At 38.2% G+C, this 23,777-nt stretch overlaps 3 protein-coding genes, 1 pseudogene and 1 gene segment (V, D, J or C); 1 reads left to right on the top strand and 4 right to left on the bottom strand.

Moving 5' to 3' along the window:
* Nucleotides 1–2,170: 2,170 nt before the first annotated feature.
* On the bottom strand, nt 2,171–2,631 carry LOC118454212 (Ig kappa chain V-VI region NQ2-6.1-like). The segment is given in 2 exon segments: nt 2,171–2,505; nt 2,592–2,631. Coding segments are annotated over 2 exon segments (375 nt in total).
* A 2,009-nt stretch (nt 2,632–4,640) lies between these two features.
* On the bottom strand, nt 4,641–12,309 carry LOC102785115 (immunoglobulin lambda-1 light chain-like). Of its 4 annotated transcripts, none has more exons than XM_087840307.1 (4): nt 12,237–12,309; nt 11,830–12,155; nt 5,810–5,843; nt 4,641–5,051 (listed from the first exon to the last, which is right to left on the bottom strand). In XM_087840307.1, exons 1-4 carry the CDS (start codon nt 12,274–12,276, stop codon nt 4,729–4,731), a joined length of 723 nt encoding a protein of 240 aa, XP_087696433.1. In that variant the 5' UTR covers nt 12,277–12,309; the 3' UTR covers nt 4,641–4,728. The 4 variants fall into 4 exon arrangements, with proteins under 4 accessions (XP_087696433.1, XP_087696436.1, XP_087696434.1 ...); XM_087840310.1 differs by lacking the exons at nt 11,830–12,155; nt 12,237–12,309 and adding exons at nt 7,400–7,711; nt 7,795–7,840 and having other exon boundaries at nt 5,810–5,848; XM_087840308.1 differs by lacking the exons at nt 11,830–12,155; nt 12,237–12,309 and adding exons at nt 7,390–7,711; nt 7,795–7,834 and having other exon boundaries at nt 5,810–5,844.
* LOC118453586 (immunoglobulin lambda variable 3-21-like) lies at nt 9,191–9,806 on the bottom strand (annotated as a pseudogene).
* Nucleotides 12,310–15,492: 3,183 nt separating the features above from the next.
* On the bottom strand, nt 15,493–17,557 carry LOC118454206 (uncharacterized). 2 transcript variants are annotated; one of them, XM_035908030.2, is made up of 4 exons: nt 17,483–17,557; nt 17,145–17,247; nt 16,907–17,036; nt 15,493–16,171 (listed from the first exon to the last, which is right to left on the bottom strand). In XM_035908030.2, the coding sequence occupies exons 2-4, from the start codon at nt 17,245–17,247 to the stop codon at nt 15,892–15,894; spliced, it is 513 nt and encodes a 170-aa protein (XP_035763923.2). In that variant the 5' UTR covers nt 17,483–17,557; the 3' UTR covers nt 15,493–15,891. The 2 variants fall into 2 exon arrangements, with proteins under 2 accessions (XP_035763923.2, XP_035763924.2); XM_035908031.2 differs by having other exon boundaries at nt 16,907–17,033.
* Nucleotides 17,558–21,478: 3,921 nt separating this feature from the next.
* On the top strand, nt 21,479–23,775 carry tspan10 (tetraspanin 10). Its single transcript, XM_087840306.1, has 3 exons — nt 21,479–21,568; nt 21,676–22,265; nt 22,404–23,775. Exons 1-3 carry the CDS (start codon nt 21,479–21,481, stop codon nt 22,702–22,704), a joined length of 981 nt encoding a protein of 326 aa, XP_087696432.1. The 3' UTR covers nt 22,705–23,775.
* Nucleotides 23,776–23,777: the final 2 nt, after the last annotated feature.

Genomic DNA, 23,777 nt, shown 5'->3' with positions numbered 1-23,777 from the left:
GTTGGTCTCCCACCTATCAACCCATTACAACATTATTCTTTTTTTTATCTTTCTTTCTTTTTTAATGACCTTTTTGTTTCCTGTTGTTCATACTCACTCTGAATATATCTATCTGCATGCATCTCTCTGCTTTAGATTAGACCTAAAACTTTCCTTTTTGCTAAAGCATATAGTTAGGACTGGATCAGGTGACCCTGAATCCTCCCTTTTTTTTACAGTGCAATATATCAAGGCAGCTGATTCACTGTGAGTGTTTCTTCTTCAGTCACCTTTCTCCATCACTATGTGTCTATACATATCTCTGTATTTAATTGAAATACGACAATGGGACCCAAGAGCAGACTCAGTACATGAGTCGAACTATTTACAAGGTTTATTTACAAAATGTGAACTTAAAAAAGAGCCCAGGAAGATTGAGGGCACTGAAATGCTTAAACACAGGAGGCACACGGAGAAGCAAGGAACAGGGAACTCTGCAACAGAAGAGAGGGAGGTTACTGGGCAGGAAGGCAAGTGAATGACCAGAGGTGAGTACGTACTGGCATGGGGTGTGTTCACTTGCAGATTGGAGACGGTGAGTCCTGGGGGAAGTGTCTGTGAGAGTGTCTACTTGGGATCTGACTGTAGTAGTTGGTGCAATACGGACCAGAACTGAAGCGTGAATGTGGCAAGAGGATAATCTGGTAGGAACTGAGGACTTAGAGCAGCGTTAGATAAAGGACGGAGGACCATGGATCAGTCCACTAGGAGGCCAAGTTAGCACCAGAGATAGCAGGACAAACTGGCGATGAGAAGCAGGCAGTGCCAGTTTAAAAATCCTCCTTCTGATTGTTCCTGGATGAGGAGCAAGTGAGGTGCTGAAAACCCCGCCTTGGAGGATGGCCTGGACGCCTCTCGCACACGAAAATCCCCAGACACTCCTACGCAACAAGTTTCCATTACTTAAGATTGCAAACTTGGAGTCTCGTTACACAAGTGAAGATGTGGCCAGTCTCTAGCTTGCTCAGTAAATACTATTATTACAACCAACAACTTCAAACAAATATACCCTCTTGTTAAAATATGGACTGATGACTTCTTAGCATTTACACAAGAATATGTCGAGAAATTCTATCATTATTTACCAACACATCTGTGTAGGTTGTCAGTCATCCAGGTCATGGCAGTCTAAGGAACTTGGGGGGAAAAGTGACTGGATGAGAGCACAGAGAGCCACCAGCATGTTTTCAGTTTGAGCTGAGAATGGACTTGTAAGGTCGAGAGCCACTACTACCTTTGTCGGATAAAGAGAGGGGGTGCTGGAGGAGCCTTTTTATAAAACAACAAACCGAGGAGGAGCTTTGAAAATATGTATAATTTTTGTCTTGACTACATTTACAGCTGGTGGTGACAATGTCTCCTGTCTGTCACTCCATTAGAATGTGATCATCTTAATTTCTTTCTTTTTTAATTGTTTTTTTTTTATTATTTTATAATCACTTTTATACTCATATACCACTTAAGAAAGAATTTTTTATTTGCTATATCTAACACTTTATCTTTCTGATTTTATTCAGATTTTAAATCAAGTATTGTTAGATTTTAAAGTTTCTCAAAAGGTGCCAGTCAAGTTGTTTCAGCATTAGTTCAGTGTAAACCATCCTTTGTTAAATTTTGCGATCACGCAACTTACTAAATTTCAGAAAATTATGAATGAAGGTTTGCAAATGTGATGACCAAAAATAATTGGTGGCAATATTAAAGGGTTTCCATCTTCAGGAGGGAAAGGGAAAGTACAAAAATCTGTTTGAACCCTTATCATCACTGAGTCTGGTTCATACTCTTTTTCACATGTCTGACATGAAAAGTGTTTTTTATAAAAGCAGTTAGATAGGAACAAATGTTTATCTGTAATATGCTTATTCTCACACATCTACTTTCTGATTCATCCAAAACTAATTTAAGAGCCATATGTCAATAACTTTTTTGTGTGTATTTGTCAATAATATGTTGAAAGAATATTTGTATAGTCTGATGGTTGTCACTAAAAAAAAATAATAACAGGTAGTGTGTTTACACTGAGTATCTAAGATGTCTTTGTTTGCGTAAAAACAAAGACATCTTGTAAAAATATGCGTAAAAATGTCAAAAAGCAGAAGTATCCGTGAGGAGGTTTTTGTCATAGTGTAAATCACTGTGATGCGTACTCATTAACAGAGCTGTCCCATGTCTTACAGTAATAAACTGCAGAGTCTCCCTCCTCCACATTTTTGATGATCAAACGATAATCTGTTGTTGACTGATGAGTGGATGTGAATTTTGAAGAGGAGAACCCAGAGCCATAGCTTGGACCACTATTGCTATAATGAAAATACAGCACAAACTGAGGAACTCCTCCTGGAATCTGTTTATACCAATAGACAGTGTTAGTAACAGTCCCCAGGTTACAGTCCATGGTGGCTGTCTCTCCTTTCCTCACTGATAAAACAGGAGGTTTCTGTGTCAGCACCGTCACACCACTCACACCTGCAAACAACAAGAAGACATAAAGTCAAGAGAAACACACTGACTGATAATTCTTGCTGTATAATTTGGTGTATAAGACTCTTTACATGTTAGAGCAGTGATCAGAGTACAGAGAGTCACCAGCATGTTGTCAATGTCAGCTGAGATTTTACGGTAAGATAAGAAGAGGAGGTACTGGAGTAGCCATTTAATACAACTAGGAGGAGGAGGAGCTACGGCGCTCTCTCTCTAAATTGTTTCCTTTGTTAAATTCTCTTAAATTTTCTATATTTTCTGATAAATAATGTCAAGTGCTTTTAATAGGTATCTTTTTACCACTGCCACTGGTTTGAGTCTTCACATTTATCATCAAATAATATACTGACACTACTACTGACTAATTATACCTGGTGGTAATATTAGTGGTAGCAACACTGGGCTCATCTAACAAACTGAGGTGTAATGTTGTTAAAGGTGAAGGTAATTAAAAAGAAGAAGAAGAAGAAGAAGAAGTTCATTCATTATCAGTATTTTTTCACTCCTTATGGAATGACTGGAAATATTTAATGTTTTTCAGAATTCATGAAAGCTGTAGTGTCTAATTCAAGTTTTCCTTGCAATGTTGAGTTACTGTGCTTTATTTACCGAGTCACCCTATCCCAAAGTCTTTCTGTGGAGATTGCTGTTCTAAAGATGAGGAATTTCCCAGAATATACAGAAGACACAAACTGATGTGCAGCAAAAACCTTTATGTTAATTTAAATTATTTCCAAATTATTTCTGCTGATCTACTAGTATTTTCCCGCACAGTCATCTCTGGGGTTTACATAGTCATATGGTCCCAAAAAAATTAAATATCCAGTAAGTGTCAGTTCTCTGGAAGAAAATGCCTTGTTGATGCCAGAAGTCAAAGGAGACTGCTTCAAGCTGATAGGAAGGTAACAGTAACTCAGTCAACAACTTTTTACAGACAAGATATTGAGAAGAGCATCACTGACCAGACACACATCAAACCTTGAAGCAAATGAGATACAGCAGCAGGCACTGACCTGGTGTCACTCCTGTCAGTTAACAACAGGAAACTGTGTCTACTCTCACACAGACGATTCATCTGATTCATATTTCCTCTAATAAGCCTCCACAGATCAAAATATAATGAAGCTTTAAGTTAATTTGAAGCAAAACCACAATGCAGTAGTTCACAGGAATTCCTTTATATCAACTACTATTACCTCAATACTTTTAAATAAAATCACACTCTTCAGTGGCTGAGACTAACTGGACAATGACTCCCCCTTGTGGGGAAAATATATTCATTTTACAATTATATTTATTTTTTACACATTTATTTTCTTTCTTATTTACTTACCAACTTATCTATTTGACTTTCAGCATCAGTGATTTTCAGCATTTTTGCCTTTCCACCTTTAGAAAAATGAAAACAGACTTTAACTTTTGACTCTTATATTATCTGAATAGTTATTTACCATCTAACATCTTTGAGCCTTCATATAACATTCAAGGGTGATAAGGTTCCAGTCATAGGTATTTTTTTAACCTCACTTATAAAAGTGGCATCGATTACTGGTCTTTGCATATTATTTTATCATCACAAAGGATTTCTCCTTTTTTTGGTAGATAAGCCAGGTTTAAAAGCAACAATGGTTATTTGTAAAGTAATGAAAAGGTTCACATTTTTTTTTATTTTTCCAGTCAGGGACAGTCCCCTCTCACTTAGGACTTGATTTGCATAAAACTCTAAATTCAGAGAAGAAGCCTCCAGGTGCATCCTGGAAGACAGAGGTGGTGTAGATAGTTTCAGTTACTACTCATTTTGGGGGGTTTTCTTTTCAAACCACTTTTATTGCAGGAAACCTAAACCAGAATGTAAAATATTAATTATCTTTTCAGGCACTCTAATTCTCTATATATGATAAGAGAATTTTTTTACTTTTGTTTTTTGAGGTGGAAGTTTGGAGACTAACATGACGCTATGATAACCTCACCACAAGTAAAGAACTTATGGACATGCACACACTAGCACATAGATATACAGAAGAGTCGTGGAAATTCAAACTGGAAGAAGAAGAAAATGCTACATTGCCTCCAATGTTCACTTGCAATATTTTTTATTAACATTTTGCAAACATTAACTGCTAGTATTTTCTTACATGTACACAGGCACACAAAAAAATACCAAAAGGATTGAAGAGCAGACTTTAAATGCTGATTCTGACCCGTCTGCTAGTCAGTGCTACAGGCTGATTTGCTGATGGTTTTCTCTGAAGTCTGTGAGCCCAAAGACACTTTACATGTATAAACCTTATCCATGTTCCAGTCTGATGTCTGGATGGTCAGAGAGCTGCTGATTTGGTAAGTCTGGTCTGGTCTCTGAACAGCAGTGCTGGTAGAGATCCCACTGCTCACTGGACTCCCAGCAGCCAACCAGCTCACATCTGCAAAAGGCCCAGACTGACTGGACAGACAGACCAGAGAAGCTGTGTTGGACTGGAGCTCAGCACTGGACGGAGGGAAGAATGTCAGGACAGGAGGAGGGAGGCTGGAGCCTGAAAATACATGAAAACCATTTTAAAAAAAATGAATAAATAAAAACTAGAAATGGATGAGAATGGATCAATATAAAGAAATGGCTGAGAAAAAATACTGTACTTTAACTCCCAAAATAGCTAACATAACTTCTCCAAAATACATAAAAGTTATGTCTTAGTAAGTATTGTATTGGATGAAGATGATATTTATTATAAAATAAATTATAAAATAAACAACTCGCATTAAAGACAATAACATCTGGGGGGGAAAAAAGAAGGAATAGTCATCTACAGCAGAACAAAAAAAAATTTTTTTTTTAAAAAACAGAAAATTATTTTTTCATCCGTGTGAAAAAAACCAATACCAGCTATGACAAACTGCAGACAAACTGGGTTTAATTCTAAAACCAAGCAACACTAAGGTTAAGGTCAGATTGTTCAATTATAGTCAGTTTCCCACCTTTGGTCAAATGTTTGTTACTACTGAGAGAACATGGAATAATTTCCAGAAAATATTATTTAAAAAATGTTTTCTGAGAGGCAGATAATACTATCATTTTATAAGAATAATCAAGTTCAATATCTGTGTCTGTGCACTAATGAAGAACTTAAGTCACATTACAACGTGTGATCAACTCTGTAGCTTGCAGACTGCATGAAACAGCAAAAAAAAAAGTCTAAAGAAAAATCCAAGTATATGAGAAATGAGAAAATTAGAGAATCTAAGCATAAACACAAAATACCTCCTGTTTCATGATCAGTTTAAAAGTACTTACTTGTCACAATCAGCTTGGTGCCTTGTCCGAATACCACAGTGATTCAGTTTGTATACATGGCTGTACAAAAACCTCCTGACTGTCACTGATGAGGGGAGAGGAACTGAAACCTCCAATTGAGACCTACTTTCACTGTCAGTGTCGCTTCCCCATATATTGTTGATCAAATGCTAATCTGATGTTGACCGATGAGTACATGTGAATTTTGGAGAGGAGAAGCCAAACCCATAAAGTGGAAAAATATAGCTATAATAAAAATACAGCACAAAGTAGGGATGGGACTTGATAAGAATTTAGTGATTTAGTGATTATCAATATTATTTTTCAATTCGATTCTTTATTGAGTCTCACTGAAATCTCACTGGCTTTGCTTCTAGAGTCACCAACATCACTGAAAAGCACATTAAACACATTACATTCATGAAAATTATTTGCACGCTGTGTGGTCAAACATTTGAACTTGTTAGAGGTATTTCCCCTCTTTGCTGTGATCATTGTTGGGTTATTACTCAAAAAAAGTAATGTTGTATACATTACTCATTACTATTCTTAAAGATAAGGCACAAATAATGCACATGACTGAATTATTCCCAGTAGAAAGTAATTCTCTACACTAGTTACATTACTTTTGCGTTTCTCCATGAAATGGCCTGAAATTCATTGTCTCATAATTGCCAGTGAACATTATAAACCTGAGGCTACAGCCCCATGCACCAACAGAAATCCATATCCTAAGAAGGACACACATGATTTTTCTCTTAGTGTTTAGAGCCATCAGCACAGCAGTCGTCACTGTGATTCTAGTTTAGAAACATGAACAGGTAGAAAAGGAGGCTGCAGTCTGACTGCTCATCACTGCTTTTGTTACCTGTTGAAGTTTAGAGTCTGGCTGCTGGGCTGGGGTCAGCATTTACACAGCTTTAACTTTATAGATTTGACAAGGTAAGCCATAGTGTCTATTTTTAGATTTGTCTCATCAAATCTAAAAATAATACATAATACATATTACATGCCTATTTACCAACTAGTACACACAGATGCAAGGAGGGCAGCGTTATCTTTTTAGCTTGCTCTATATTTTAAATGCACAGTACAACAACAAATTAACAAAAAAAAGTCAAAGTAAAAAAATGCAATGATTTCAAATGGTTAGAATTTATTTATAAAATCTGTAGAGTCTCTCATTTAGTTTTTTGTCACAGTGTTGACATTCTTCTTTTAAAACAACATATGATATAAAGAGGTGTTCCTAAAAACACACACAACGGAAATATTTGCTTCTATTTTATTTATGTCTATATATCAGAGCTATCCCATGTCTGACAGAAATACCAAGCATCAGCATTTATGGCTGCTGCTTGGCTCTGGGTTCTCTCTGGGGAGAACGTCAACAGAATGTATTATTATGTCAAAGTCATGTGGAAATAGAAAGTTAGATAGTTAATCGAATTGAGAGTCCCTTGATCAAAATAGAGTAATTCATTGTTTATTAACACATTATCTGTAGCTAGTGGGTCGGTTTCAAAAAGCAGAAGTAACAGTGAGGAGGTTTTTGTCATGGTGTAAAATACTGTGATACCTCCTCTTTAGCAGAGTCATCCCATGTGTGACAGTAATAGACTGCAGAGTCTCCCTCCTCCACATTGCTGATGATCAAACGATAATCTGATGTTGACTGATGAGTGGATGTGAATTTTGGAGAGGAGAACCCAGAGCCATAGCTTGGAGAACTATAGTCATGACGAAACTTCAGCACATACTGAGGAACTCCTCCTGGAATCTGTTTATACCACCGAGCAGCACTGTCAGTAACAGTCCCCAGGTTACAGTCCATGGTGGCTGTCTCTCCTTTGCTCACTGATAGAACAGGTTTCTGTGTCACCACCGTCACACCACTTGCACCTGCAAACAACAAGAAGACATGAAGTCAAGAGAAACACACTGACATTAGTATATATGTGTGCAATATAAGTCAAAGTGTTTACATGTCAGAGCAGTGATGAGAGCACAAAGAGTCACCAGCATGTTATCGGTGTGAGCTGAGAATGCACTTCTAACTTGTAACCTTAAAGTAGCTGTACTGCTTCTGTAGGATGAAGAGAGGAGGTGCTGAAGGAGCCTTTTAATACGACTAACAGGAGGAGGAGCTTAAAAGTACATATGTATATTTCTCCTCTTGACTTGACTTGGTAATGTCTTTAGCATCATCATCTTCTTGTTGTTATTTATTTCCTTCTTTTTTTAAAAAATTTTTTTACAATCTTTTCATGTCCTTCATGATGATTTTGCAGTGTTTTAACTTGATCCCTTTTCAGAATTTAAAGATAGATTTAAGTTTTTCAACAAGTGATAACAAGTAGATAATTTAAACCATACCGTGTTTATGTTTGATGTTTTTCAGATGTCATGAAAGTTGTTGTGTATCTCCTGTTTTTGTCAGAGTCTGAGTCACTGTTCAGCTTAACTTACAGAGTCATCCCATTTCTGACAGAAATACTGAGCAGAAAGCAGAAATGCCATTTGCCTCCAACCACTAATGTAATCCCATTATATGTTGTGTTTGAGATTTAATGATTTGAGATGAGTAATGTTGGATTTTTATTAAACTGTAATGTCTCTTATTTCGTTTTTTTGTCACAGCCTCAATCAATGTGATTCAGCTTCATCAGCACAGCCACCAAATAGCAAACAGAGTCTTCTGCCTCTGCCTGCTTGATAATAAAGTTGAATAGAGGTGAATCAGTCCGAGGAGAATCTTGTTGTAAAGCTGGATGAGCCGTCAGAATGGTCACATCTCAGAACAAATGAGGACTCACATTTCCAACTGTGTGCAGCTGGTGAGTTTGTTTGACAGCTCTGTGATCAGTATAAAGTATGAACAAGCAGAAGTATCTGTGAAAAGGTTTATGTCACAGTGTAAGTTAGTGAAGCAGCATCCCTTGTGAAGCTGTCCCCTGACAGTAATAGATTGTAGAGTTTCCCTCCTCCACACTGATGATGATAATCTGATTTTGACTGATGAGTTGATGTGAATTTTGAGAGGAGAAACCTGAACCATATTTTTTGAGAACTCCAGTCATGACGAAACTTCAGTACATGCTGATTGTCTCCTCCTGGAATATGTTTATGTCAACGAGCAGACTGGTCAGTTGCAGTCCTCAGGTTACAGTCCGAGCTGGCTGTCTCTCCTTTTCACACTGATACAACAGGAAGTTTCTGTGTCACTCACACCTGTCTACAGGAAGAAGACGTGGAGTCAAGAGAAACAGACAATGACATCTGTGCATAAGTCTGCACATGTGGGTTAAACTTTTTACCTTTTTTGTGATTTCTAAAATGTAAACAAATGAGCAAACAGCACATGCATTACACAGGTATCTATTAAGTGTGACATTCTGGTGTCTTGATGGTTTTCACAAAGACACTGCTGATTTGGAAAGTCTGTGCTGGTGTCGGAACAGCAGTGCTGGTAGAGATCCCACTGCTCACTGAAAAAAAAAGCAGAAGTAACAGTGAGGAGGTTTTTGTCATGGTGTAAATCACTGTGATACCTCCTCTTTAGCAGAGTCATCCCATGTGTGACAGTAATAGACTGCAGAGTCTCCCTCCTCCACATTGTTGATGATCAAACGATAATCTGATCTTGACTGATGAGTGGATGTGAACTTTGGAGAGGAAAACCCAGAGCCATAGCGTGGAGAACTATAGCTATAATAAAAATACAGCACATACTGAGGAACTCCTCCTGGAATCTGTTTATACCACAGAGCAGCACTGTCAGTAACAGTCCCCAGGTTACAGTCCATGGTGGCTGTGTCTCCTTTGCTCACTGATAGCACAGTTTTCTGTGTCACCACTGTCACACCACTCACACCTGCAAACAACAAGAAGACATGAAGTCAAGAGAAACACACTGGCATTAGTTTAAATATGTGCAATATAAGTCAAGGTATTTACATGTCAGAGCAGTGATGAGAGCACAAAGAGTCACCAGCATGTTATCGGTGTGAGCTGAGAATGCACTTTTAATTTGTAACTTTAAAGTGGCTGTACTGCTTCTGTAGGATGAAGAGAGGAGGTGCTGAAGGAGCCTTTTAATACGACTAACAGGAGGAGGAGCTTAAAAGTACATATGTATATTTTTCATCTTGACTTGACTTGGTAATGTCTTTAGCATCATCATCTTCTTGTTGTTATTTCTTTCCTTCTTTTTCTTTTTTAATATTTACAATCTTTTCATGTCCTTCATGATGATTTTCCAGTGTTTTAACTTGATCCCTTTTCAGAATTTAAAGATAGATTTAAGTTTCTCAACAAGTGATATCAAGTAGATAATTGAAACAAAAATTAAACCCTACCTTTAACAAAAAGGGAGGATTACTTAGCGTAACGCTTATAAAAGCTGAAAATAATTTGAAAAGAAGTGTGTTTATGTTTGATGTTTTTCAGATGTCATGAAAGTTGTATCTCAGGTTTTTGTCACAGTCTGAGTCACTGTTCTACTCAGTATTTCTGTCAGACATGGGATGACTCTGTAAGTTAAGCTGAAATCAGAAATGCCATCTGCCTCCAACCACTAATGTAATCCCATTACATGTTCTGTTTGAGATTTAATGATTTGAGATGAGTAATGTTGGATTTTTTTTAAACTGTAATGTCTCCAATTTAGTTTTTTTTGTCACAGCCTCAATCAATGTGATTCAGCTTCATCAGCACAGCCACCAAATAGCAAACGGAGTCTCCTGCCTCTGCCTGCTTGGTAATAAAGTTGAATAGAGGTGAATCAGTCCGAGGAGAATCTTGTTGTAAAGCTGGATGAGCCGTCAGAATGGTCACATCTCAGAACAAGTGAGGACTCACATCTCCAACTGTGTGCAGCTGGTGAGTTTGTTTGACAGCTCTGTGATCAGTATAAAGTATGAACAAGCAGAAGTATCTGTGAAAAGGTTTATGTCACAGTGTAAGTTAGTGAAGCAGCATCCCTTGTGAAGCTGTCCACTGACAGTAATAGATTGTAGAGTTTCCCTCCTCCACACTGATGATGATAATCTGATTTTGACTGATGAGTTGATGTGAATTTTGAGAGGAGAAACCTGAACCATATTTTTTGAGAACTCCAGTCATGACGAAACTGCAGTACATGATGATTGTCTCCTCCTGGAATATGTTTATGTCAACGAGCAGACTGGTCAGTTGCAGTCCTCAGGTTACAGTCCGAGCTGGCTGTCTCTCCTTTTCACACTGATACAGCAGGAAGTTTCTGTGTCACTCACACCTGTCTACAGGAAGAAGACGTGGAGTCAAGAGAAACAGACAATGACATCTGTGCATTAATCTGCAGTCACATGATAGAACTTTGATGAGAGTGCAGAGAATCATCAGCCAGTTGTCAGTGTTTTTATAGACTAAAGAGAGAATGAACTTGAGGTGTCATTTAATAGTACCAAATGGTGGAGGAGCTGTGGATAAAGATGATGTTGCTCTCTTTTCATCTTGTCTGGCTTTATAAGTAATTGTATCCGCTATATTACCTACTTGCACAGGCATCTACTATTCATTGGGACATTATGACTTCTTGATGGTTTTCACAAAGACACTTCACCCAGTCTAATGTTTGGATGGTCAGACAGACCAGAGAGGCTTTGTTGGACTGGAGTTCAGCACTGCATGGAAGGTAGACTGTCAGGACAGGAGGAGGGAGGTTGAAGTCTGAAAATAGGACATAATCCAAAAACATACAGAATCAATTCAGTAAAACAAAAATATGCAGCATAAGACACTGAGTCAGTACAGACATTTATTTCTGAAAAAGAAACAAAGGCTATCCCTGAATATAATTAAAATGTGTACAGATACAATAATGTCATATAATCTCAACAACTTGTAGAGGATGGATGTGTCTGATGATTTGTGTTTTTATTGGCAGCTGCAGACAAACAGTCTAAATGACACGTCAAAGACTCTAAAAGCAGAAGTACTTTGTACAGAGGTTTTTGTCACAGTGTAAATCACTGTGATACGCTCTCCTGAGCAGAGCTGTCCCATGTTTCACAGTAATACACAGCAGAGTCTCCTGCTTCTGCTCGCTTAATGATAAACTGATAATCAATGTTTGATGAGGCTTTAGAATTAAATCGGTCTGAGGAGAATCCTGTTCCAAAGTCGGGTGAACTGTACTCATGGTAAAATTTCAGAATATACTGAGGAGTAGAACCAGGGACCTGTTTGTACCAGCTGACATAATTGCTTTCAGGTCTCTGAATGTTGCATTTGAGCAGAACCTCCTGTCCTGGAGAAACTGTGTGGACAGGTGGTGTCTGGGTCAACACTTTTGCAGCATCCACACCTGTCAGAGAAAAAAATTGCACTAAGTCTGTTTTTAACTCTCAAAGTGCAGGCTATAAAATAAACCAGAAGATTATCTTACATGCTAGAGCAACAATAATAGTAGAGATGGTCCCCAGCATGTTGAAAGTACGGTGTATTCTCTTTGCTGTCCAGCTGAGAGGTAAACTGAGCAATGAAGAGAGGCTGAGACTTTTAATGACTAAGGAGTGGAGGAGGAGGAGTTTCAATACTGAAAACTGTACTATTACAACTCAACTAGAAATTAGGGTTTTACACCAAACTCAAAATTATTTTAAATATCATAAATGTTTACTTTTAGAATAAGTCTACTAAATATGTTTTTAGTTATTTTTATTTATGAATATATTTAAATTCAGGACATATTTTGTTGGGATTAATCTCATGTTAAGTTAAATAACAAAGTGTGTGTAGTCAGGTGAATCTATACATTTTATCTAATTGTTGTATTTGCAAATAAGAAACTTTTTGTAATTTTTGCCACTTCTATTTTTACATAATCTTTGGATCTGTTTAAAAAGCAGGAATACAAAACTGATTTATTGTTGAACATAAACGTTACGTAAAAATAGCTACAACAGCTTAATCCAAGGATCTATATTAGGAGATTTTTTATAGTATCTAAATTCAGATCAGTCACACAAAAAAAATCTGCTGCAAACTGGATTCTTTAACATTAAAATGCACCATAAACAGTCATTTCATCGCAGCTCAGACTTTTATGTGTACTAGCCATTTAAAATTAGGATTAAGTAGTAATGGCAACTAAATGCTTAAAATCAACATTTTTCATATCAAATGTTTGTATGACAACAACAGAGCTGCGGAAGTTGTACAGCTGGATATTGTTTACTGCTTCTTATATAATAAATAAAGTTATTCTTGGACAAAACCAAAGCAGTATTCAGTTAATTCCCTGAATTACCAAAGTATAGTGAAATACAACATTTGCAGTCAGGGGCAGTTACGTCTCCTTTTAGAAAGGCCTTAACTCTCTTTTACAACTTTCCTGACGTTATAAATTAGATCCTCAGACTTGCAGGTGCATTCTGGGAAAAAAAGAGAAGGACGAGTAGAGAGGTGATGCTTTACTAACAGAGTGTGAAGGTTGCAGGTTTAAAATAAGCATTTTAAACCAGTGACACTCGTGCCTTTAACTGTCCCAGGTCTACAAATGTGACACAGCACAAAATTTTATTTATTCTTACTATGGTAATGTTAAATGTCCAGTTAAAGTCATTGAACCCTTTTGTTTTATTTTAACATGTTTGGTAATCAGTAAACAGCAAAATCAATGTGCAAGAAGATTTTAAATGCTCATTTTGGTCCTCTGTTATTGAGTAGGATATTCTGATATCCTTGATATTTTTCTCTGAAGTCTGCAAGCCCAAAGACACTTCATATATGTTAACCTTATCTATGATCCAGTTGGATGTCTAGCAGACACATAGTCATTGTTAACAAAATGTCAAAGCCTCTGAAAGCAGAAGTACTTTGTACAGAGGTTTTTGTCACAGTGTAAATCATTGTGATACGCTCTCCTGAGCAGAGCTGTCCCATGTGCTACAGTAATACACAGCAGAGTCTCCTGCTTCTGCTCGATTAATGATAAACTGATAATCAATGTCTGATGAGGCTTTAGAATTCAATCGGTCTGAGGAGAATCCTGTTCCAAAGTCGGGTGAACTGCTAGAATGATGAAATCTTAGAACATACTGAGGAGTAGAACCAGGGACCTGTTTGTACCAGCTGACATAATAGCCTTCAGGTCTCTGAATGTTGCATTTGAACAGAACCTCCTGTCCTGGAGAAACTGTGTGGACAGGTGGTGTCTGGGTCAACACTTTTGCAGCATCCACACCTGTCAGAGAAAAAAAGAATGTTTAAATTAATTAATATTTAAATAAAGTTTTATGTTTCTAAATACAGACTATAAAATGAACCAGTAGCCACTCTTACATGCTAGAGCAATAAGAGTACAGAAGGTTCTCAGCATGTTGAAAGTATAGCGTATTCTCTTTACTGTCCAGGTGAGAGGTGAGCTGAACTGAATAATGAAAAGAGACTGAGGCCTATATAGAGTAAGCAGAGGAGGAGGGGCTTCAATACTAAAATCTTTTTGATCACAACTCAACTCTAAGAATTTGCATATTTAGATCAAAATCTAACTTATTTCAAATATTGTAAATGTTTTAGATTTTTTTTTACAATAAATCTAAATGTGTTTTCATTTTAGAGCTGTTTTGAATTTGAAAACAGGATTTACTGTTGATTCAATTTGTTGGAATTAAGATTCTGTTAACAGCACAATTCTGTCATTGCTATTATTTGTTCTGCTAATCAAGGTGAATACCAAAGGTTGGGTGAATGAAAAACAGTCAAGGTGTTTCAGCAGGCAACAAGCAGACATATGTACATCGTTATATAATATCATTAATCACATGGGCAGGGTTTTGAAAGCTAGCATCCTGCTATTGCAGGGCATGTTCACTGGGCAGCACGGTGGCACAGTGGTTAGCACTGTTGCCGTACAGAAAGAAAGTCCTGAGTTCAATTCCACCTTCAGGCCGGGGTCTTTCTGTGTGGAGTTTGCATGTTCTCCCCATGTTTGCGTGGGTGCTCCCGCTTCCTCCCACCATCCAAAGACGTGCAGGTGGTTGTCTGTGTCTCTATGTGTTAGCCCTGTGACAGACTGGCCTGTCCAGGGTGTACCCTGCCTCTTGCCCTATGACAGATAGGCTCCAGCAACCCTAGAAAGGAGAAATGGATGGATAGTCACTGTGTTTTTTGTTGTTTTTTTTTTCGTTTTGAACCCCTTTGAGAAAACATGCTCCTTTGAATATCTGCCCAGTAGTTTATTGGTCAGTCAAATACCACCAGACTTGTGTAAGAGGACGTATGACCACTGATGCGTCTGGCTGTTAGAATTTTGGGGGTATGAACGACCTGTGAATAAGCAAGAACTTTTGACAGGAAACTAAGCTGAGCAGTGTTTGTTGTAGGCCTGTAACGTTTTTGTATATTTTGCCTCCAGAGTTTGAACATTGTGATCTTCATCTTTATTTTATTGTTTAAAAAGTAGTTCTTGGAAGTAATCATGTAGCTCTGCAGTTATATTCTTTCCTGGTTGAAGTGATTAGTGGTTCATAAGTTCTTCTCCGAAGGTAGTTACTCCACCTGAAAGTTTCCGTGTTTCAAGAGATGCAGCATTTTGCATAGCAGCACTGCTACTGTTGCTGTGATTATGAAGCGATAACACATTGTAAAATACTATCTGTAAAAAAAAATGCTCCAAGTACACTCAAGGAGTTGCACTGAATCTATAATTTAATAAGTATCTGGATAAACAAATCAAATACAAACCAATGGCTTGCAATGCTAATTAAAGTAATAAAACATCATAATGAGGTAATATATAACACTCCTTAACTACATGTTTAGCCATTTATTTGACTTTAAGTCCAGCCCGTTGATGCAAAAACAGCATATAGTGAAGATAATTTGATAAATGCTGCCACCTTGTGGTTTATTGTGATTTTGTAACAGCAGGTGGCTATAGTTTGCTTTAATAAAGTTTAATTAAAGCCATTTTATTTAGCTTTTTTTGACCATACTCATCAAAGAAATAGTATAAAACAATCCTCTTCTTCTGAAAAATATATAAACATTTATTTTCAACAAATCTGCATTTATACCAAACAAAAAACCCAACATGTTTAAGATCGCTGCGGTCCTCTCCTCCTTGCCCTTCTCAGTGTTGGGCTAGTGATTATCCTCCTTTCAGGACCCCTCATCTGTGCACGCAGAGGAGACCTAAGACCAAAGCTCGGTTGGAGCCTATGTACAGGCAGCTGAGGCAGGGCGTATTTGCCGTCCCTGAGCTCATCCACGAAAGCCTCCATTCTGTCGAGCTTTGTGGTAAACTTTCCCAGCTCATCCTTTAAAGTGTTAAACTGCCGGTAGAGGTCTCCCAGAGCATCTGAAAGAGGTTGAATCCTGGACATAAAAGAGGACATGTGGAAAAGTAAATGGTTTCAGTATCAGAATGACCATTCAAAGAATTTTGGCACTGTAAGTTCATGAAACAGGAACCTTGTTTATTGGCAAAACATAACTAAGAAGAGAATCAAGTCTAATTGGCAGCATAAACAGGAAAGTCACGACATGCTGTTAAGTGGAAACAGCCTCACTGTCGACGGAAAACATCAGGATAGCAGACGTAAAGGTCGGATGTCCCCTGAAAAAAATGAAAGTGCAAAACATAGCAGAGCTTTGGCCCTGTAGAGACGGGCACTTGGGCTGACCTTAGATGTTTACTGGGAAAAGTTCTGGTGAACTGTGATCCTAAGTGTTGCAATCACAGTTCAGAATCTAATCACCAGATGAAATGTTCACTGACTTGGAGTAATGTCTGCCAGAGCATGATGAAACACCCACGATTGTATTTTGGCACAGTAAGTACACTGAGGTCATTTACGAAGCAGAGCTGGCCTCATGTGAACAACAGCAATCATTGATCGCTTTACTGGCACTGACAATTCATGTGCAGCACAGAGCAGATTACATAAGTCTTTATTTCAACAAACCCCGAGGACGAGTCAAATGTTCACTGACATCACCGAGCGTTGTTTTTCCTGGACGTTTGACGTTACTCTTACTTAACATTTAGACTCGTCTGTCTGCTATCATTGCTGTGTACATCCAGTTTAATCAGAAGCTGATATAACTCACCTGTTATATTCAGGAAGGACTGAAGCGTGGTCATTGATCAGCAAGTCTTTCACTTGGGTCAGAATAGCAAATTTCCAGTTGTCCAGCACCTGAGTCAGGTTTGAGCAAGTCTTGGCACTAGTCTGTACTGCTGAACACAGAGTTTAACCGTATAAACAAACAGGTTATTATTCACTCCAAGTTTTAGAAACACAACCTCAGTGGTCAAAGGTTACATTACTAAAAATCTTTTTCAGACCTTTAGGTTCCCAGCGTGATGTCTCCTGTTTCGATTTCTGAGCTCCACACGCTGACATCATGCACAGCATAATGAGAGCCAACTTCATCCTCTTCGTTCTCATCTAACAAACACAATAATATAGGCTGTGGGTGCTGCTGAGGAGCAAGCTCACCGAAAAGTGCTGCCAAGCTATGTTAAAAAAATACTAAACAGTCTTTCGGTTGAAGAAAAGCTGATGAGAAATTAGTTCAGTCATAAGTTTGTCTTTTGTTCACCTTTTTAAGCTATAAAAAAATTGTTTAGTTTTGTTCCAAAAAGAGCAAGAAAGTAAATTTAAATTTGGGTTTTTACGCTACCTTTTTTGCAAAGAAGTGCCAGGAGTCTTCTCAGATCAGAGCACCAGAACACAGTCTCTGTACTGTATGATCCTACAGCAGTGACACACTGAGAAAACATGAGTTGTGCAGAACTCCCTTATAACTCTTTCCACAAACTCCAATTTCCCCACCTGATCCCATCCACGTCACTGATTCAGGGCGGTGACATCCTCAGTTCTTTTAGCATGTGTGCACACTGCAGCATTCACGTGCACAAAAAACAAAATCTCCCTAAACCCACTCGCACACATATGCGTCCCACTCTTGCCTCATCTCTCGTATCTTATAGACTGTGCATCTTCTAAAATAACCGTAATAGGAGGTCCTGATCATTTCTGATGCCCCATCTCTGCTCCACGTGTCTTTTAGGTTGTGTGGGTGGCATGTGACAACTGTGCTCCACGTAGGCTCCAATCCACAGAAGGTGTTTGATGTAGAAGTATGGCTCCAGGATAACATTCTTACTGCCTACTGTAATACAATCTGCTCAACATCTGGACTACGACAAATCCAGCCAGCAACACTTTAACCGTCAAGGGTGATCAAAACTTGGTGAGCTGCACTCACTTGATGCAAATGGGACAATAAAAAACACACATTCAACCATATTAATAGAAAAAAGGAGAATATCCAAAAGCATCACAGAATTAGAAAAGGGGTTAGAGTCCCAGAATAACTTTAAGATAGCAAAAATTAAAATTATGCAGCCCTGAAGATATTCCTTGACACCTCAGCTGCCTTAATTTCTAACTTTACTAAGCTGCTGTGTGATTTACTGCATTAGTTCACTCAGTCTGATGTGAGCCAACCTTAATAAATCTACATAACTGTGGAAGTGGGTTTAAATTTGATGTGCAGTGATGCAACACATGACATGTAGTTTCATGGCTAAGACAGATTTCATACTCTGGATAGTTTTCCACAGGCAAGTGCACCCAGTCTATAACCTATATAGTCTTCAAACAGCTATTTATCTTTCTACTTCTTCTTCTACTCAAAAACCAGCAGCTTCAGGTCATATGAAAATATTGGACAACATTAGTGCTTTTTTCCTGTCCCAGATTTTTTTATATAAAATTCCAGCTTTGATTTATTTCAGATCAGAGTTCCTCATTCTGTTTGAAAGATGTGCCGCTGGGTATGCTGATGTCTGCAGATGTCTGCAGATAGTTGTGCTGATATATGAGCGGAGGTGCACCCATCACTGCTGAAAAGGAATGTAACTGGGCAGCGCTCCCTGCCATCTGCAACACCTTTACACACACAGACAGTATACCAAACTGTATATGCAGTAGGTGGGATGAACATCACGTCACACGGACCATACATCTTCAGCGCTGACAGGCAGGAACTAAATACTTTTTAAATCTCCATCCTCCCAAAAGATTTAAAAGGAAACAGGGAGATTTGTTTAATAACGACTAGATGACATCCAACTTTTTTTTTTCTGCCAACAATCAGTCACGATAAATATATTTTCTTATTTGAACGTAGGCTCATAATTTATAACTAAATGAAAAACCATTTTTTGATAGTGGTTATTTGTCTGCTGACCCTAACAAGCTGGAGTTGATTTTCCCCAGTGAGATTTTCCATGACCTGAGAAACCACAGGGCCAACAGTGAAAGTTGCCTAATGTGCAACGAAGGAAAAAGTATTCGGATCTTTTATTTCTTTCTTTATTTTTAAAGTAGGTTATATGGGATTTAAATTATAGAAATAAAAGTATATAAGACAATATTCTGCTTTTTTTCATCTTTTTGTGCAGCGTCATCAACTATTCAGCAGCGGTACACCTGCTAAATATACATAGCAGCATTAAAATAGTTACCTGTGAAAAAAAATCGGATTAAAAGGTATCATAAAATGAAAGTAATTTGTTTTAAAATTACTTAATTATTTTCCACCACTCATCCATCCCAGTAAAAAGCTAAAACTTTATCTGATAAATTCCCACAACTTACCCACAAATAATTTTCTAGCGAGTATAAGTGAGCATGTCTATGTTTTGTTTTGTTTTTTATTAATCATATGGATATGGAATCAAATTTATGGAAGGACTAAAGCCAAGCCTTACAAGCCTGGAGTCCATCATCAGTCAGTGCCTGCAGCAGTGAGCAGATCTTCCTTCCATTTCCCTGCAGCTCAGTTCGGCACAGCCAGAGGAAAGAATGAGCGCAGTGGACCAGCAGAGCCAGAGAGTGAGATAACCAGGCCTCGCTTTCTCCCTCTGCTTTTTCACTCAGTGTCACATCTGCTCTCTCATGTGCTGCTTGTTATTGACTTTCAGTAGCACATCACTTCATAACGACTTTATCAGAACAACAGAGGATTTTTACTGTGAAATATATCAGGTGTTAAATACAAACAGAAGCTCCACAATGAGAACTGTTGCATTTCTTCTTATTTGTTATAGAAGGTAATCTATGACCATTTCATCTGTGTTTGGGTGGTGTTTCATCTCATTTGACTGATAGCAAGAAACCCTGATAAGTCTGAGAGGCAGGGAGTTAATTCGAGGGATTATTTTCAAGGAATAATTTGTAAGGTTTTTAGGTTAAAACATTTTAAATTTAACTAAAACTGAATTGACACTTCTACATTTCTTTCACTTTATGTAAAACATGCTCCTGTAATTTCCTCCATTGATTTCATCATATTTTGAAGGCTGATTTTAGCATTCTAGCTGTGGTCATGTTGGTATTTTGGAGCCACGGGTTACTATATTAGGAAGAAAATGTGGAGCACTAAGTAATTTGCTAATGTTGGGATGTTAGAAGCTGTCTTCATAAACCTTTTAAGTATAAAGTTCAAACATACATATTTGCTTTTTTTAAGTAAGTAAGCACAATCTTCCACAGTGGATTCATATTTCACCCATACAATAGCTTCTTTTAACCGTTTTTAGAAACCTGCCAAAAAAATTACACATTTCAAAGACTTTACTCATTTCATGTGTTTTGTGGACTTAAAGAGGTACGTGCATCATTACTAGAGGCTGACTTGTTGTGCAGCATGATATCATATAGAAGTTACTCTGAACACAACTAAGGTCATTCACAAAGGAATGCAAGATGCTGTTTCTGATTAAAAACTCCAGGACCAAACATTTTACTCAGTCTTCTAAGAAGTGTTGAATTCCTCTTGGTTAGTAAAGCGTGTTTTATTTTTAATAAATATGACAATTCATTTGCTTTTCTGTTCTTTGTCTGGGATTATTCATGCCATAAGTTAGAAGAGTCTCGGTTTTCTGAACTTTTTGTAAACATTAGAAGAAACTGTCATTATAAGTTCTTGTGCATGATACCTGACTGCATGGCCAACCAGCTCTAACTAGTGAATGTTTACCTTGACAGATATAATATGATTAGTCTCTGTTAATCCAGTGATAAATGTTAAGTTGCATACACAGCAGGAAACCAAATGCACCTGGAAAATCCTCATTATAAAAAGCACAAAAGCTGGGAATCTATGTAGATTCTGAAACTTAAAACTGGTTTTAGTGGTTGCCCAGCTGCTACAATGTTGTTTCTTTTTTGAGGCCTAAAACACATTTTCCAGGTTTCTGGAAAATTAAAGCAAGGATTTTAAAATATGTTTTCTACTTTCTTCCTTTTGTGGTAATCCCCATCAGGAGACATTTTTGTGAGTCTTTGACCCATGGGTCCCACTGTAGGGCAATATATTATCCAGGTCCTGCTTTATTGCACATGAGTAGAGTTGAATAAAAAGTACCTACTTCTATTCGGATGCCCACTTTTGTGTGAGTGTGTGTCTCCGACATGCTGCGATACCCTTTTAATCCCCTCACTGTGACTCTCACATGATGAAGAAATCCCACCCCCGAGGCTAAGCACAGCAATGGTTACTCCAGCTCAGCTCACATGCTTTTCTGTATTGTAGCAAATGATTGCCCTGTGTTACATTTTATCCTGTGTCATTCTGACCAGCTGATGTTTCCCAGTGGTTGACAAGATGAGGAGATTTTTGCCTAGAAAAAGATTCCCTTGGCCATGGCTGAGACGAGATGCTACTCCGAATGAGACCAGTCCTCTCTTACCAAAGGTAGGTGTGTTACTGGGTTAGTTTGAGAATACTGTGTTCCTCTGTTCACCTGTATTTACATTTCTGGGGTGGCTTTAATTTTTTGTGGCATTCTTGTGTGTCTAAAGACAGGATCTACAAACAATGCTGAGGAGCTTGCCTTGGTCACTACTGATTTTCAAGCAGGGACAAACAGCGGACAGCAACACAACAGTCCCACAGATGCCAGGATAGATCCCTGGTACAGTTATTCTTTCATGGACTATTTCCTAAAATACTTTTTTATCATATGCAATCTGTTGTTCACAGTTCTGGGCCTGCTGCTTCTTGCTCTGGGGGTTTGGGGTCTCATTAGCAAGGAATCCTTTGCTCAGGAGAAGATCAGCAGTATTGGCACTGACCCAATGCTGGTAGTTCTGAGTGTGGGCTTTCTGCTCACTGTGCTGTGCCTGTCAGGCTGCGTGGGTGCCCTAAGAGAGAATCGCTGCTTGCTGAAGCTGTTCTCAGCCACGGTGCTGGTGCTCATCGCGGCTCAAGTCATCGTCGCCATTGTGGCCCATACTCTACAAGATCAGATTGAAGGTAACTTGCGATCTGGGATGTTAGTTGCCATCGCACGGTACCAAGATGATCTGGATCTGAGGTTCATCACAGACGAGATTCAGTCTAATCTGCAGTGCTGTGGGGCGGACAACTACAGAGACTGGGAGATTAACATGTGAGCAACTTGGAAATCTTTTGTTTTTTTTACTTTTTTGAAAGTAAATCAAAGCCAGTTGGTCACGATGTAGGAATGTGTTGAAGAAGTTAATGAGCTGTGAAGTTTTTTTATTGGGTTATTTTTCCCTTTCTTCAGATATTACAACTGCTCAGCTCCAGGAGTGCTGGCCTGCGGTGTGCCTGCAACATGCTGCGTGGATCCTCTGGAGAACGGCACAGTGTGGAACTCTCAGTGTGGTGTCGGAGCCCAATTACTGGATGAGTTTACTGCTCAGAGTGTGATCTTCCTGGGAGGTTGTCTGGGGGAAATCTCTCGATGGATCGAGCAGCACGAGGGCCTGATAGGAATAATTGTGACTGTCGTGTTTGGGGTCCAGATTCTGATATTATTTATTACCATACGACTGCTGGAACGCATTAATCGTCATAAAGTATAGCTATAACACGGAGTGACGAATACAGCAATATGCTGGTTGGGGTTTAATGAGTTCTGGCTGTGCTAAAATTCTGGCTTCATTTGTCAATTATTTAAAACAACCTGACTGTAAACACACAGACTGAACTTTTGCAAATGGAAATGAGACATAATTTAAATGAGGAAAGCAAATTCCAACACAAATTATCCACTGAAAATGTTTTACATTTTAAAAATGCCTGAGAGTTTAAGAAAAAAAAGTATTTGAGTTAAACGTTAACTGCAGCTTGGCGATAGCGATCACCTCTTTTGTGTTAAAAAAAAAAAAAAACTCCACTTTTCAAGAACATGTACTCACTGGCCACTTCATTAGGTACACTTGTTGAACTGCTCATTAACTGAAATATCGAATCAGTCTGAATAGGGAACAGGTGTGATTTGAAAGATTTTAACTTCACCAATGTGGGTCAGACCAAGGAAAGTGTTGAAACTGTATCTGTGTGTGTGTTTATGGGACAGTAGTGACACAATCACCAAAACGTTTTCACCACATGTGCCCAAATCCTTCAAAGACACACACCTCCTGATATTTGAAGGATTCTTGGAGGATCTCAAAATGGTGAAACAGTTCAACAGCATAGGAGTGATTGTAAATGGGTCACCTGGGGAGTAGAGGTCCTGCAGATTAGATCTGCATCTTCATCTTCATCACAAGCACCTACAATCTAACAAAATAATCAATAAACAAAAATGGAATTCATTCATTCTGAGCTGAGATCAGAATAAATGGAACAGCTCAGAAGAATGATTAGAGTAAGATTGTAAAAGCACCTTTCAGTGACTGACAGTGGACAACCTGCTGCAAATATGTGAAACACATGTGCACGTCCCACACATGCAAAGGTTTCCTGCGCTGTTTTGAATGAACTGACTAGTTTGCTAAAACCAAGTTTTGTGTTCTGAGTGTTAACAAATATTGAATAAATAATGATGATTACAGATGGTATTTATGATGGGAATTATGTAATGTCTCATGCGCAGTGTGGGTCAGTAAATAACCGTTAAATAAAAGGACAAAATCAAATTACTGAAATT

The sequence above is a fragment of the Neolamprologus brichardi genome, chromosome 4 (genome assembly GCF_056152115.1).
Source record: "Neolamprologus brichardi isolate AB-2024 chromosome 4, ASM5615211v1, whole genome shotgun sequence".
Taxonomy (NCBI): domain Eukaryota; kingdom Metazoa; phylum Chordata; class Actinopteri; order Cichliformes; family Cichlidae; genus Neolamprologus; species Neolamprologus brichardi.
The sequence above is the reverse complement of the archived record's forward strand: the minus strand, read 5'-3'. Positions and strand labels throughout refer to the sequence as shown.

What these genes read in the sequence shown, in the direction of transcription:
- LOC118454206 (XM_035908030.2), bottom strand. Translation starts at nt 17,247, where the DNA reads ATGAGAACGAAGAGGATGAAGTTGGCTCTCATTATGCTGTGCATGATG. An exon ending in ATCACGCTGGGAACCTAAAG is followed by an intron (nt 17,037 to 17,144) that starts GTCTGAAAAAGA and finishes CTCTGTGTTCAG; the next exon opens with CAGTACAGACTAGTGCCAAG. An exon ending in GTCCTTCCTGAATATAACAG is followed by an intron (nt 16,172 to 16,906) that starts GTGAGTTATATC and finishes TTTTATGTCCAG; the next exon opens with GATTCAACCTCTTTCAGATG.
- tspan10 (XM_087840306.1), top strand. Translation starts at nt 21,479, where the DNA reads ATGAGGAGATTTTTGCCTAGAAAAAGATTCCCTTGGCCATGGCTGAGA. An exon ending in CCAGTCCTCTCTTACCAAAG is followed by an intron (nt 21,569 to 21,675) that starts GTAGGTGTGTTA and finishes GTGTGTCTAAAG; the next exon opens with ACAGGATCTACAAACAATGC. An exon ending in AGAGACTGGGAGATTAACAT is followed by an intron (nt 22,266 to 22,403) that starts GTGAGCAACTTG and finishes CCCTTTCTTCAG; the next exon opens with ATATTACAACTGCTCAGCTC.
- LOC102785115 (XM_087840307.1), bottom strand. Translation starts at nt 12,276, where the DNA reads ATGCTGGGGACCATCTCTACTATTATTGTTGCTCTAGCAT. An exon ending in TATTATTGTTGCTCTAGCAT is followed by an intron (nt 12,156 to 12,236) that starts GTAAGATAATCT and finishes TTTCTCTGACAG; the next exon opens with GTGTGGATGCTGCAAAAGTG. An exon ending in ACAGCTCTGCTCAGGAGAGC is followed by an intron (nt 5,844 to 11,829) that starts GTATCACAGTGA and finishes TGAATCACTGTG; the next exon opens with GTATTCGGACAAGGCACCAA.